Source organism: Corticium candelabrum, chromosome 15 (genome assembly GCF_963422355.1).
Source record: "Corticium candelabrum chromosome 15, ooCorCand1.1, whole genome shotgun sequence".
Lineage (NCBI taxonomy): Eukaryota > Metazoa > Porifera > Homoscleromorpha > Homosclerophorida > Plakinidae > Corticium > Corticium candelabrum.
In genome coordinates this window covers 2150159-2165711 of record NC_085099.1, presented here as the reverse complement: position 1 = coordinate 2165711, position 15553 = coordinate 2150159, and the positions used below count along the sequence as shown (strand labels likewise).

General features: G+C 48.2%; 2 protein-coding genes and 1 long non-coding RNA gene across 4 annotated transcripts in view; 1 reads left to right on the top strand and 2 right to left on the bottom strand.

Moving 5' to 3' along the window:
* The window catches only part of LOC134191680 (sarcosine dehydrogenase, mitochondrial-like), a 14298-nt gene extending 418 nt beyond the window's left edge, over positions 1–13880 (bottom strand). The window contains exons 1-11 of one of the 2 annotated variants that reach the window (XM_062660298.1): positions 13823–13880; positions 13710–13761; positions 3920–4369; positions 3589–3768; positions 2364–3242; positions 2049–2162; positions 1844–1982; positions 1681–1785; positions 968–1118; positions 464–889; positions 1–175 (exon numbers count right to left, since the gene is read on the bottom strand). The exon at positions 1–175 is cut by the window's left edge and continues 418 nt beyond it. In XM_062660298.1, coding sequence (XP_062516282.1) covers positions 1–175; positions 464–889; positions 968–1118; positions 1681–1785; positions 1844–1982; positions 2049–2162; positions 2364–3242; positions 3589–3768; positions 3920–4345 — 2595 coding nt within the window. In that variant the 5' untranslated portion in view covers positions 4346–4369; positions 13710–13761; positions 13823–13880. Of the gene's footprint in view, positions 176–463; positions 890–967; positions 1119–1680; positions 1786–1843; positions 1983–2048; positions 2163–2363; positions 3243–3588; positions 3769–3919; positions 4370–4860; positions 4944–13709; positions 13762–13822 lie in introns of those variants that run through there. The other variant, XM_062660299.1, reaches the window with a different exon arrangement.
* LOC134191681 (uncharacterized) lies at positions 8418–9713 on the bottom strand. The gene has a single exon (XM_062660300.1). It carries the CDS (start codon positions 9481–9483, stop codon positions 8617–8619), a length of 867 nt encoding a protein of 288 aa, XP_062516284.1. The 5' UTR covers positions 9484–9713; the 3' UTR covers positions 8418–8616.
* Positions 13877–15121, top strand: LOC134191682 (uncharacterized). The gene is made up of 3 exons (XR_009971835.1): positions 13877–14216; positions 14275–14367; positions 14446–15121. It is a non-coding gene; the product is annotated as an uncharacterized LOC134191682 (long non-coding RNA).
* The last annotated feature ends 432 nt before the right edge of the window (positions 15122–15553 follow it).

The following is a 15553-nucleotide window of genomic DNA, read 5'->3' as shown; positions in this document are numbered from 1 at the left end:
GATAGTGTAGTGACCATCTCTCAAAAATTCATTACTAACAGTAAGACCATCTGGATGGGAAACGTATCCATAGCCGATGCTCTTCTGCAGCCAGTATCCATAGTCTGCTCGACGTAGATAACCAACACACACGCCATCACGCCAAATGCCCTCCACACCAAACAGAACTTCATTGCTATTAACAGCCATTATAGGTTAAAATGGCAGACAGACAGACAGACAGACAGACAACATGTTTGTTTGCTTTTAAAATCTAGTCCTAGTAAACTCTCGTAGTTACAGAACTTTATATAGTTACCTTGCTAGCATTGTACTAGACATGTATGTTTGAAATAAATGTTATTTGACAGACAGACAGACAGGAAACACAGAAGGACACAAGGACAAACTGACAACAAACAAACATACATACAAACATGCACTAAACACACACACAGACAAACAGACAGAAAGACTCACTGACCTGTCAAATGTAAAACAGCATAGTTTCTTCATCAGTCCACGTGCTTTTTCTTTCTCTATCGCTTCTCGACCCAAAAATGGTACATTAGATTTGAGTTTACAAGTAAATCCAAGTCCTGCCTCAAGAGGACTGTCGTCTGCTCTCACATCTTCATGCCAATGTCGATATCCTTTCTCAATACTCAACGAATCAATAGAACGATAACCAGCATTCATAATGCCGTACTGTCTGCCCACCTCCATCAGAGCGTTGTACACATGCAAACATGATGATTCAGGAATATGAAGCTCCCAGCCGAGTTCACCAACAAAAGTCAGCCTCACGGCTCTGACTGGCTTGTCTGCAATATCAATGACCTGATGAGTACCAAAGGGAAAGGAACCATTACTGAGATCAGATGTTGTCAGCTCTTGAAGCAATCGCCGACTAAACACAAACACGAACAAACAAACGTTGCATAATAGATACTACTGTACATGATTTCCACATTTAGGTAGAGTCTACCTCAATGGTCCTTGCACACTCAATACGCCTAAGTCTTCTGTGATGTCTCTTAATTGGCAGTCGAACTTCATGTCGTTGATAATGTTGTTGACATGGCAGAAGTCGTGTTGGCCAGAACCACCACCAGATGTGATGTAGAACGCCGTGTCACCTATAATAATGTGGGCTGATGTTACATGACGTCATTGCCCTATTAGTTAAGTTTGTCCGTCCGTCCATCCATCCGTCTGTCTGTTTGTCTGTCTGTCTGTCTGTGTGTCTGTCCGTCAATACATCCGTTTTCATATATATATATATATATATATATATATATATATATATATATATATATATATATATATATGTTTGCATGTATGTATCAGCACAATCCATTCCACTGAATGAAAAATACAAGCCCAAAATAAGACAGAAATATAACAAACTACATGCTCCGACTACATAAATGCTCATGCAGAAATTCTTTTCATTGCACTACTGTGCAAAACACAAGATGCTTGCTTTGATAACTTCCAATAGTAATATGGTACGTTGTTAATAGTTATGTGCCTGTGTGTTCAGCATCCTGACAAATCAAGGATTCTGTCTTGGTCAGCTTTCCTCTACGCTGCATCACATCTGGATTGTGAAAAGTTCATACAAATATTTATTGTTTTAATATTATTAATTTATTTGATTGTTAGCAGTGGTTAACTCATAACTTCTTGATGACTAACCTATAACATTCTGTATTTCAGTTTCTCCTGGGTTAACAACATGCCACATCAAATCGCTCTCCACTCCACCATGATTATTCAACATACATGTATACACACTGCAACCTACTCAACACACAATCTTCACATTGTCAACAAACAGACAACTTATAATCATTCCAACCTGCATCCTGATTCACATTATTGGTGCAAATCCAATCAGCTGCCTTTTGTGCATCGTGGCCTGTCAAGTAAAACTTGCCAAATGAAGACATGTCAAACACGGCCACACCCTTACGACAAGCAAGACTCTCTTTCCCAATCTGCATGTAACAATCACAGTCACATCATAAATAACTTTTAGAATAGAATGTGTGATTGTACAGCACTTGCTCATGACAATCGCTGAAACTAAGCTTGTAGTCCATCATTAGAAGATCACGATATAGGTAATCTTCGTGTGCCTTCATGTTGTAGGCTCCATAGAAATCATAATCCTTTACCTGCACGAAATGACAAAAGCATGACAGATTTGACTCGCTAACTCAAGACAATAAAAACAAATAAACTAACACAAGTAGACAAAGAGACAAACAGCATACACATACATACATACATAGATACATGCATACAATTTCATGATATAATAAACTTGAGAATACTACACACTAACGACTTAGATGATATATCACATATTCTCTTACTGCAGTTGATTTCCCTTTTCTCATTGTGTCTGTAGCAAACCATCCTGGTCTTTCCCATCCATGTTTCTCCTGATAAACACACCCGGCATTCAACAACAACTCGTGAAATGGACTTTTCCTCATGTTTCTACCAGCAAGCGGCTGATCCTTTGGAAACACAATCGAATGATTCTTTGCATATGCCTCATGACTAGTTGATTTCAACCATGTCTTATCAGAGACAACAGAGTGATGAAATCTTCTAATATCATAATTAAACATGTCAACTGTGGGTGATCCCTTGACAATCCAATGAGCCAGTTGCTCTCCACAACCTCCACTGTACATAATACCAGCAGAGCTGAATCCACAACCGAGATAAAATCCTCTAACTTCTACTGCTTCACCCATTAAAGGTCGATGGTCTGCAGTAAACGATTCTGGTCCACAAACAGTCGACTGAATTGGTGTTTGTCCGATGATTGGCACTCTGTTGACTGCAGCATTCATATGCTGACTAAATACATCCCAATCTAGATCAAAAAGACTAAACGCAAAGTCGTCCTCCACTTCTTCCCAAAAGATTGGATTGCTCTCGTAGCCTCCAATGACAAGTGCTTCTCCTTGTACTCGAAGATATAGAGATGAATCATGATCTCGAACGTTTGGTTTGTCCTTTATTCCATCTATTTGCTGTGTGATGACGTATGCCCGCTGCATTGCTAACAGTGGAACGGCAACTGAGGCCATAGCTCCAAGTTTGGGTGCCCATACTCCTGCACAGTTGACGATGCAGTTTGTCTTGATAGAGCCATGTAGTGTGTGAACAGCAGACACTTGCTTGAAACCAAAATCATTGATATCTACTTGCACTCCAGTAACAGGGCAATTCTCAATAACCTAAAGTACACATTACATCTTACAGTTTGATAATGAAGTCAAATCACCCTGTATATGAAGCACATTACGGACAGACAACCAAACACACATTCAAACTGCCAAAAACATGCTATTAGAGTAGACAAACAGACAAGCATACTGTGGCCAAAAACAACAAAAATGATAAATATATTTAGTAGAAAAATGGCAAACAGATAAATAGACTATAGTATAAACACACAAATAAATAGGTAGTCAAACAGCAAAACACACACACACACACACACACACACACACACACACACACACACACACACACACACACACACACACACACACAGCAACAATCAGCAATCAGAAAACATGCCTTTGCTCCTTGATTTGTTGCTGCTTTAATGAGTGAGTTGACATAGCCAGTTGGATCAACTGCTCCATCTCCTGGACTGTACAACGATCCGTACAAATCACTCACATTCATTAGAGGAAAAAGACGTTTAGTTTCACTTGGATCCAATACATGGGAATCAATACCAAACAACCTTCCTAACTAAACCAACAACAAAACTTAAAGTGAATTCTGGTAAAGCCACACACACACACAGACACACAGACACACAGACACACAGACACACACACACACACACACACACACACACACACACACACACACACACACACACACACACACACACACGTACATTCAAGAGCCTCTTGGCTTCATTAAGTCTCTCCTTTGTCAAAGCAACAAACAGACTTCCATTCTCCACAAATCCTGGTGAAATTCCCGACTCCTTCTCCAACTCATCCCTCACCATATCCCTCGTCCTACGCAGCAACTGCACATCAACATCATTCGGTTTCAGTCTCCACAGCAACCCCGTACTGTGATGAGTGGTACCCGACGTCACACGATTTCTCTCCACCAATACACAATCCGTGACACCCAACTTGCTCAAATGATACAGAGTTGATGAACCAATGACTCCACCACCCACCACAACAACATCTGCCGTTGACGGGACACTCTGTGTCAATTTGTTAAAGCTAGTAGAGTTGAAAGAGCGAGAAGAAACAGAAACAGCGTGTAGAAGCAGCCTGGCCGTGTTCTGACAGAAGTGATTCATCGACGATTCAATTTAATCTACAGACTGAAACAAGTTGCATACACAACGTTTTCAAGAAGGGTTTCCTTTTGTAACAGTCAAATACATGGTATATTAATTTTGTTTTATCATAGGCATAGCATAGGCATAGAAACCTAGATTTGTTTGAGGGGCACACATTTGCCTAAGAGGGAGTGGCTCTGCACAACAAGGCTCAATGTATTTGTTATCAGTTTCTACGTCTGTCATCTTTATATATTAGCAGGTCACTTGACAGCTCGAAAAGTTGAGAGGCACGAGCCACCAGTGCCCCCTCGGAGTTGTGCTAAACCCTTAAAGCAAAGGACTAAACACCATGTACAGGACGGACGCCCGATGGCCGAATTCTCTTTAGCAGCTACCAAACAAAGAGGTGGAGCCTCATGATGACATCACGTTCGTCATGACACCACTTCTCGTCTATTGGTCAGAATAGCTTCATTTGCATCTGCGCTAACCAACTATTGAATTCCCGTTACTTCTAACAAACTTCTTACCCGAATTTCTCTTGTTGCCTTTCCGTTCCGTGACGGCCCGCATGCCCATGAAAGCGTGGCCATGTAGAGCGGGCGGAGTCCGGCTCGGATTCCCAAGCTGCGCGGGAGGTCGGTGCTCGGTCATGGTCCGGGCCACCGAGACCGAACCCCGATCCAACTCCACGTTCACGTGGATGAGTCAAAGACTGCATCCACGGAGAGTTGACATGACGAGAAATTAGAGAACCGATAACAGGGCGGGAGGGGGGAAACGACACGGAGACTGCTTGCTCGCGCGCAGACCGACGTGAGCTATGCGCCTGCGCGACGACACTTGCCGCCAACCGTGTACGCCTTCTTGCACCTGCAGCGGCCGCGCCGAGTAAGTGAATTCAACTACGCTTAACGGTTTCGTTAAACTCCATTTGAATTCCCGTTACTCCTAACAAACTTCTTACCTGGATTTCTGTTGTTGCCTTTCCGTTCCGTGACGGCCTGCCTGCCCATGAAAGTGTGGCCATGTAGAGTGGGCGGAGTCCGGCTCGAATTCCCAAGCTGCGCGGGAGGTCGGTGCTCGACTATGGTCCAGGCCACCGAGACCGGATCCCGACTCACATGGCCCTTAACTGCATTATAGTTGACCCATATACCACAACACAGAGAGGTGACCACAGGTAAGGTGGTCACCACTCCTTCCAAGCCGACACCTACCTCCACGCGCAAGCTCTTTGCGAAACCCCCGCGCGAACACTGAAGGCTGGCATAACAAATGACACTGGCGTGAACGACATGTTACACTAAATACACGCAAACCACCTTCATTGCTTAGATGCTACGAGACATCTCGAAAAGCCAGCCAAAGTATTTTTATCTATTTTAAATATTGTTTGTTCGCATCGCTGCGCCATCTTCCCAGCGTCTGGATGATGGCGTCCTCTAACTCCCGGCTTGCTGCCGCCGTAGCTGCCACTATTCTGAAGCTGTTCCCTGAGTAGCGTGCGGGGTCATGACCGCTGGCAGCCAACGCTCCTCTGACCTCGCTTACCAAGCGGCCTCTTGACAATGTCGCGTCGTAGCGAAATAGAAATAGCGGTCCCAGTGCCAATCCTCTAATCGCCAAATATGCCAACACGCGGTGACGGGGCAGAGGTCCGAGTCAGTTTTGCCAAGATGGATGTCAACACCCTGCCGAAACGGGTCCGTCTTTGATTGCTTCAGCCGAAGACGTATGATCGACGGAGCAGCACGTGTGTCTATCGCGACATCCTCGACGGACAGGTGAACCGAGGGATCATAGGCTGCCCGAGAAGGCACTGTGAACTCGCCAGCCCGAAGGAAAGCAGAGAACCCCAGGCAGCAAGCACCCCATAGCATCACCACGTCAAATCTAAAGCCCTTGAAGACCAGTGGTGACGTAAAATTCTGAGCACCTCCGGCGTAACAGGCAAGCGTCCAGGGCAAACCACCGCCCCCTTTAGCCTCTTGATTCCCCGTAGTACGAGCTCCAATTGCGGGAGGGGGAAGAAAACGGGTTACTATAGCCATGGCAAATCTGAAAGTGCCGTACCGCCGACAGGTAACACTTGATGGTGGCATGAGAGAGTTGAGCATCGTCGAAGAACGCGACGAACGAACAAGCACAGTATCCGTTCTGACGTTGGAAAAGGCAACACGTGAGCTCTAGCGCAGAACCTCCGATACCGTGCATAACCCGAACGATACGACCGGGCCGTCTACGTAGCTATACCTGCTCCAAGCAAGCGCGCAACCGATTGTTCCAATCGTCCGATGTCCAGTCCACCTCCAGATCGCACACCAGATCGATGATGGTTGATGAGACGGGATGGGAAATCTGAGACAACTGCGATGACATAAGAGCACTTGAGTGAGCCTGGTTGCGAGATGTAGCGTCCACGAGCGTGTTACACCGGCCTGGCAGGTGCGCTGACGTAAAAGTAAAACTATAGTGCGCAGCCACAAAGTGAAGCATCCGAAGCAGTTGCATCACACACAGATCCCGGCACGTACCTCGCTGCAGCGCTGCGACAACTGTGAAGTTGTCCGACTGAAACAAGACATGGTGGTTTGAAGGTCCCGACCGAAGACCAGGGCGGCGAAAACAATCAGTGCCAATTCTTTTGGAGCAATGGAAACATCGGCCCACGACGCAGGCCATTGAACCTGAAGCCACAATTCACCCCGCACTGCAACGCAACTCCAGCCTCCAGACGCATCCGACTGCACTGTAACTGACGGGAGCAGACGACCGACTGCGGTCAGTAAACCTTGACCGTTCCATCTCTCGATAAATCTGACACACCACCAGATATGCAAGCGAGCATCCTTGTTCAGCCGAACGTGGAAGTGCAACTCCTTCGGAATCGCCGACAAGTCGATCAATCGCCGAACAAACATTCGACCAGGTTTAACGACGGTGGCGGCATGGTGCAATAGACCAACCAGCGACAACAGCTCGCGCTTCGTACAGGCTCGCTTGTGCGACCATTCCCTCAGCAGCTCACAGAGGCGCCGCAGCTTATTCTTGGGGAAACGCAAGCAACCTCCAATCGTGTCCATCTCAATGCCAAGGAATGTCATGCAACAGACCGGACCTTCGATCTTGTGCTCCGCTACCGGAACGCCCAAACTTCTGCACGTTGCCAATGCGAGACCCAGGTTGTTGGCACATTCCTTTGTCCCTGGCTCGCCGAAGAAGAGAAAATCGTCTAAATAATGGAGCGCCGAAGACACGCCCGCACCATACATAGCTCACAATAAGGCATCCGCCACCGCCGAGATTCAGAAGATCTTAGGCGCCGAGCGCAACCCAAACGGCAGAGCGGTATCCAAACAAACTCGCCCATTCCACCTCATTCCCAACAGATGCCTGTCGTTGCCGTGTACAGGTATCACCCTATAGGCTCTCTGTAGATCCAGTTTTGCCCACAGGGTACCCGTTCCTGTCTGAAGAACGCGCCGCGCGGCGTCGTCAATGCGGGAATATGACAATGAGCTCAGCTGCTTATCGATGCCATCGTTTACACTCACCCCATGAGGAGACGATAGGTCCACTATCAAGTGCCACTTTCCAGGCTGATGAGACTTTGGGATGACGCCAAAAGGGCTAATCTGAACCCCACGCCCGGACGCCTTGACTGGTACAACTCTACCAAGCGATTCCTCTTCGCGTAAGTACTCGTCTACCACCGACGCATTCTGTCTTGCCGACATGTTCCGTCTAGCCCTACGGCATCCAAAGCGACTATAGTCAAAGCCAGTCCGAAAACCCTGTTCAAGTCCTCGTAAGATATAGCTGACGTACTCTGAATCGGGATGCGACGACAGGCAGTGGCTCCATGCTTCCAGCCGAAAGGGAAACGCACTTGTACTCGACACTGCCGCTTGTCCCGACGTCCTCCTCCGGTTTTGTGTAGGACGGCACTGGTCTAGAGCCAGTAAGTCTATCACATACCGATATCGCCCACTAACCACGTTACAATCGAGCCAGCGCCTCGTCTGACCAGAGACTCCTGTGTACACCAATTACACGTAAGAACGCAGAAGGAGTTACCCCGTTGCTGTCTTAATTAATTAAAGCCAATAGCCAGAAAAAACTCAACACGTAGCGTCAACACTTCTCAGCCATCTTGGGCCGTATGAGACTAACAGGATAAGTAAATACTAACTGAGGTACGTGTGCCACAGAAAAACAACAGTACATGCCTATGTGAACAACTAGAGAGTCCGTAAAAAGAACCGCAAAACTCAACATTGCCACTAATGCAACACAACAGCACAAGTATTGTCCAACACCTCTGCCGCTCGTTGATGTGAAGACGCGCTCGCCGGCCCCTTTCCTCTGCATTCACCAGACCTGTGACCACGCTCCCCACACTTTCCACAAGCATGCCTGAAGGTACACCACCGTGCCCCTTTGCAAGCGCCCATATTCCACCTGCGACATATCGGTCTGAAGCCGTAATCCACCCACGGCCTAGCCGGTGCAGAGAGATACGGCACGAAACGAGTCGAGCTGGCCACGGAGCGTGTGTCCAACTGTGGGAAGAGGGGCTGACAGTGCGATGCCAAAGCACATTCCGCCGACGAGTGATCCAGCTCCAGGCAGTGCTCGCACGGGGAAGCCACCGCTCGAGATGCCATAAAGCACGACGCGTACATGAACGGGAGCGGCTGTCCCCATGTGACGGATTGGTGCACAGCAGCAAAATTACGAAACCTCGCGTCATACTGCCGCCAAGCATCTCCTCCTGCTCTCTGCGCCTCTCTGACAATGAGCATGAGGTATGCCAGCATGTCTTGCACCCTACTCGGGTGCCTTTCTGCCACGATTGCAATGTATGTGGTAAAGCACTGCACCCACGTGGACAGTTGCGCCACCTGCCGTGCCCGTCTGCCCACCGCCGTCACTGCCTCTCCCAGAGACGAGCCCTCCTCCCGCCGACGAATTTCTATGTTGTCCGGCAGCAAATCTGCCATATCCACAAACTCCAGCGCCTGGATCTTCTTTACCAGCTTCGCTGGTACGGGAGTGAACGCCTCACTCAAAAAGAAGGGGCCTGTTTGGCTTCCTGACGTGGCGACCTCGGGCGTTCCCTCCGACGGCTGCTCGACGTCCATCCCCATGACCACGAAAGGGCACGTGCTCCAACGCCATCGCTGGTGGCATCACACCCAGATCAGTTTCGTTACCTGCACACCAGGAACTGAGCAGTCGTGAAACAGAGTTAAATTATAACACCATGCACGTACAACTCGTTCAGTCTCCGCGCAAGACCACTACCACAATCGCCCGCCAAGAAAAAGTAAACACTTCCTTCTTTATATTAGATTAGCGGATATCAGCACCCTGCCGACCGATCTCATCCGCCCGCAGATGGCCTTGCCATACTCGCTAATTGCTACTCGACCTGGACCAGTCATCCCGCCACAGAATGGGACCGCCTGCTGACCGCGCGTGAGCCAACCTGACTGGCACCGGCCCTGCGCCAGACCTGGAACAGCCGTCCCGCCACACAATGGGGACCGCCTGCTGATCCTGCGTGAGCAAACCTGACTAGCGCTGGCCCTGCCCGGCCTGGACCAGCCGTCCAGCCACATAATGGGACCGCCTGCTGATCGTGCGTAAGCCAACCTGACTAGCATCAGACCTGGACCAGCCGTCCCGCCACACAACGGGGATCGCCTGCTGATCCAGCGTGAGCAAATATGACTAGTGCCAGCCATGGACCAGCCGTCCCACCACACAAAGAGGACCGCCTGCTGATCCTGCGTGAGAAAACCTGACTAGTGTCGGCCTGTACCAGCTGTCCCGTCACAGAATGGGACCGCCTGCTGATCGTGCGTGAGCCAACCTGACTAGCACCGGACCTGCGCCAGCCGTCTCGCCATAAATTGAGACCGCCTGCTGATCGTGTTAATGCCAACCCCGAATACCGCTGACCCTGCGCTAACCACCGCGAGTGGTTTCACAATAGCCACTCAGCCCTGACATCACCGTTCAGTACATGACACCTATTTTTTTAGCTACCTATACACATATAGTATACGTATAGTCGTCCGCCGCTGATGGTTGCCTGTCTTCCGAGCCGCTCCACAGGCCGTCCGGAAACCTGTCATCCCGGATTATGCAACGCCTTCACCAATGACTGTACTAGTCTCGAGTAGCCAATCCCCTCCCCTTCTTGATATCTACCGGCGGGAAAGGGTTTGGTGAAATTACACACAAGTAGTGGTGCCAGCCGCCACCGACTTCCGGGTGGCAGATAATTAAATTAACGTAAACGTGTAATCAACCCCACGCAAGTTGATTGTTAGTTACACACAATGGATCCGAACTGTTGTGCTTTGTGCTTTGCGCCTCTTTTCAGCAAACGCAAAACAAAGAAAAAGAAACGGCTCTCGCAATGCTCAAGCAATGTAGACATCTTGGCAAGTGTAAACTAGTCGGACATTCTTTTGTGGACCAGCTGACTAGATAGAAGCAGCTGGATCGAGCCTGTTTGTGATACATTGCCGAACGTAGCTTGCTTCGTTTCCTAGGCTAGATCAGCAAATTCAAGGATTGCTGGAAGAGATCGAGGCGATGGCACGGCAGGTCGAAATAATTAATTATGCAGAGGTTAGCGCGCAGTTTGCGTGAATTCGAGGCTAACTAAACGCCCTATACCAAGAACAATACCATACTATTGTAAAGTCTGTTCATTGATTGTTGTCAGCCTTCCAACAACTGATTTCTCGTCGACAACAGAGAGAAGAATGTTTCCAGTAATTACACCTGTCAACTTAACCTTCATCTAATTACTAGTTGGAAAGACGTGGGCGTATGCCTGGCACCACTGCTTATCTGCAATTTCACCAAACCCTTTCCCGCCGGTAGATATCAAGAAGAGGAGGGATTTGGCTACGCGAGACTATGACTGTACTACCGGTCACGTGGCCGCCACGCAACCGACATTTTTTCCAGTAAATTAACCATGCCGACACTAACGCACGCACCCACCATAACTGACACTTCTGAACACTCTCCCATGCAAGCTATACAAGTCGTAAGCGCTAGCTAAACGTACGACTGGTAAATTACTCTCGACGAACATGCAGTATCTGACTACGTCGAGCAGACGGCTACATGAGCAATAAAGACGCCCCGAGTGATGACTCGTCGAGTACGCCACTACCTTTTGCTGCGTTGGTCTTAGATACGGGCGGCCGAGAAGCCCGCGCAAACCCCGCGACCGCCTTTCTCGCCGTTTCGGTCATCAGCTCTTGACGCTGCTGATTAGACAACCCGTGCCCACCCCGGGCGTCATCTGAGACGGCAGTGTGATGTTGCTCTGCCATCCAAGAGAAAACGACACGGAGACTGCTTGCTCGCGCGCAGACCGACGTGAGCTATGCGCCTGCGCGACGACACTTGCCGCCAACCGTGTACGCCTTCTTGCACGTGCAGCGGCCGCACCGAGTAAGTGAATTCAACTACGCTTAACGGTTTCGTTAAACTCCATTATATGCGGTCGGTCGTTGGGTCGTCGGGTCGTCGGGTCGTCGGGTCATCGAACGACTACTATACCCTCCACCCGGAAATCCGGGCCTCGGGTAATAACACAATGCTAATATGACCACTAACGTGGCTGTCGAAGAGTTGCCGAAGTATCTAGTTGGACGCAAACGTGACGATCCGTCTAGGCAAATTCGTGTCGTCGTGACCGCGTCCGATCACGTCATTTCGAGTGTGGCAGTGATTTGTGAGCACACACGTACTGTAGCTATGCCTGCTACAGACGCGATATGAATGACCGACTCTCTAGTCAGCTAGACGAGTCTAGTACACGTGTATATACTCTATACTTGTTTCCAACAGGCGACACATACGTATACAGTCCCAGATCTGATCTCGGTCATTTCCTAATCTCGGTCACTCGTTCTCTGCCAAATAGCTGCAGCCAGACCTAGCTGCTACGCTAGCGTCATAGTCCTACTGGATAGCAACTAGGTAGAGCGGATCACGTCAGCATCCGTCGTAACGTTGCTGCTGTAGAACTTGAAAACTGATCGCACCTATTCTCGGTCACAGAGTATCATATGTTGGTCAGTGCTTGCCATCTCGTTTCTACAACTCCGTTTGAGACGCAAGTCATCTCTGTCGATAGGCGTATTATACGACTTCCTTTCGCCAAATTGTTGGTTTTGTCTTGTCAACCTCTACCCTCGCAGACAACGAAGAAGACGGATGACTCACGGGACATAATCTCGGTCACCTGATCTCGAGTGATTTTCTCTCTTCAGACGCAGGGCTGAGGCGTTCTTTTTGGCTCATGTTATAGTCATCACCGCTGGATACTATACCTACGGGGTGATGTTAGTGCTCATCGTACTGTTGCTACGGCAGAACGCGAAATGTGAGAGACAAAGACTTGGACATCCGGGATCATATCTCGGTCAGTCACTTTCATCGCGTTTCTACAAGACGAATTGAGACGTTAGTCATGTCTGTTGAAAGGTTCGCTTTGGATGTTCATGCCACTGAATAGCCGGTTTTGTCTCTTCAGTGTTTCTGTCGCAGGGCGGTGAGAAAGGTGATCGACCTACGAGACATAATCTCGGTCAGTATGAGCGCACTTCTTGGGTTCTACAGCTTTCAGGTAAGTGGTCTTACCTTCACTGGGCATTGTACATACGGTCACAGTCGACTAAGGATGATTGAAAATGTTTTGTAGTGAATTTGTATAACTATAGCAGATTCTAGTAATTAGACTGTGTTGGCAAACGTTAGTTGTTCTGTCTAAACTATGTTTTGAATAATAATTAAGATAACCTTTATTTAGTACATCTGGTTTAGTGCTAATTAGCAAATTTTGTGAGTGATAGATTGATTATCATGGAGATAAACATTGAATCCATTCTGGTACAAGTTGAATGTCACAAGATATGTTGATCTAGGTAAAACGATCCTACGCTGTTAGACACCATTTAGTATCACTTTTCATAAGTACTTCCGAAATCATTTTAGTATCGACTTGGTCCAGACTAGAGTTCGTGCGCTTCTCGCGCTCTCTGGTCTGGAAATTCGAGGCTATTAGAATAGGTGCGATCAGTTTTCAAGTTCTACATCAGCAACGTTACGACGGATGCTGACGTGACCCGCTCTACCTAGTTGCTATCCAGTAGGACTATGACGCTAGCGTAGCAGTTAGGTCTGGCTGCAGCTATTTGGCAGAGAACGAGTGACCGAGATTAGGAAATGACCGAGATTAGATCTGGGACTCTAGGCGAGGTGAAACTGCGTAGCTAGACTGGTCTAGTGAAGCCTACGCCTACAACCATGCAGTTGTTAGACTGCTGTTCAAACTCACCTTGTACAGCTACTAGTACACTTCGCTACCATTTGGCAACTGCAAATTCAGCCTAGATAGTCATACGTTCCTCATAAGTTGAACAGTGAACTACTGAAATAGGTAAAACCCACCTATTGAGATGGCAAGCGTCATTCGATGACACACAACAGTTTCTCTTTACAGTCTACGGAACTACCTCTCGCGTTATGTTCCAAATGAAGACCCGGATAAGCCCTATCCTTCTCTAATGCCAAGTCCCGTATAACAGGACCTGGCGAAGTCCCTACTTCACGGGTGATGAACACTCTCAGTAGAGCCTTCCTTCACCAGTTGCTGTCGTTGGTAGTGAAAGGAAGTCTAGAGGCGTCGATTTGACAATGTAGGGCGTGTGTCAGACTGCTTGACTTCGTGGAAAGACGGCGAAAGTTGGGGGTGATTTGTCGCTGTGGCGACCGTAGCGCCTTCCTTTGTCAATTTTGTCCACGGAAAGGCCCCGGCCAGCAACCAAATGTTGATCACCCTACGGTAGCATATACCTTTGTCGACTGTTTGAAGGAGTTCGAGCTCGACTCTTCTCTTCTAGTGCACAGAATAGGATGAGGAACATGGCGCTTAGCGACCGGAAGTTTGTGGTTTTCAAGTCGTCGTTATTGCCCGGTGATTCATCGTTTTCAAGGTATTCACATTTTTTTGAATTTGGTAGGCATTATAGCATGCCGTCGTGGCGTTGTAAGGTGCTTGGTGGTGATTTCAGGTACTTGTGGAATAATTTATTGAGGCTTGTCAACGCGTTACGATGTGGGAGCCCAACTTTTGAGCCTCCCCTGCATTTTGTCCAAGGGTCAGAAGACTAGTTAGGGCTCTCTTAGTGCTGTTCAGATGTAAATCTTTTGTTTACCGCTAGTCTTTTAGAATCCTCGTCCTCTGGTAGTGTATAGAGTACTTAGCAATATCTGCATTTCGCCTTGCATACCAATAACTCATTGTACGCGGTTAGTGTATATATGTAGCAGTCAGAAACCGTGCATTGAAACAAGTCGTACGTAGTACACGTGCAACTACGAGTCAACTCTACACTTCCTGAACATGGTAGGTCCACTGCACTGCTGTTTTCCCATGCCTAGATGTTTCCAGTTCACCGCGAGGAGAGTCAATATCGTACAAAAGTGCTGCTTGCCGAGTGGAAAGTACCGTCACATAGACTGCGTTAGCAATACACGCCAATCTGATCATGACGTGGAGAGGTCAACAAGCTCTAGGCCACTGTTTTCATGAACCGTTGAGTGAAACTGGGCCGGCAGTTCTCACACCATTTCCCCCACAGACTATAGATGTCAGAGTAGACGCGCAGGAGTGGTGAATAGTTCTACGTCTGTTTCAATTCGCGCAAACCTGCAGATGAGTTCAGTAGAACGAAACGTTGCTGGAGAGTGTAGGTTCAGCGAACCAGTCCCATGTAGGCCATTCCTACGCTCATTATATTCACCAGCACTTCGTCCATCAACGGCTTCACTGGATTTCGTGTTCACGCGCTCTCCGCGGAGGGCTACCTCTCTGCTTCATGTATCAGTGCAATTACATAAACGAGCTCTTTAGGAAATCGAATTAGCTTTATCAAGCTATGAAATCGGATCGGGGTCCCACGTCACTATGACGTTCTCGAAAGCGACCAGGCTCTTCTCGCGCTGGAGCAATTCCGGTAAAAGCTCCTCCTCCTCGTGTGATTCACGTGCGGTTAGCTCAGCGACTGCGCGGAAGAGCCTGGCTTGCGAGGCTAGTAGACTGTTACAGCTAGTGCTATTCTTTCTGTTGACAGTAATTCCGCCTCTGGTTACAGTAGGCAGGGTCTTGTCGACGATTCG

Excerpts from the sequence above, each read along its gene's own strand:
- LOC134191681 (XM_062660300.1), bottom strand. The coding sequence starts at position 9,483 with ATGGGGATGGACGTCGAGCAGCCGTCGGAGGGAACGCCCGAGGTCGCC.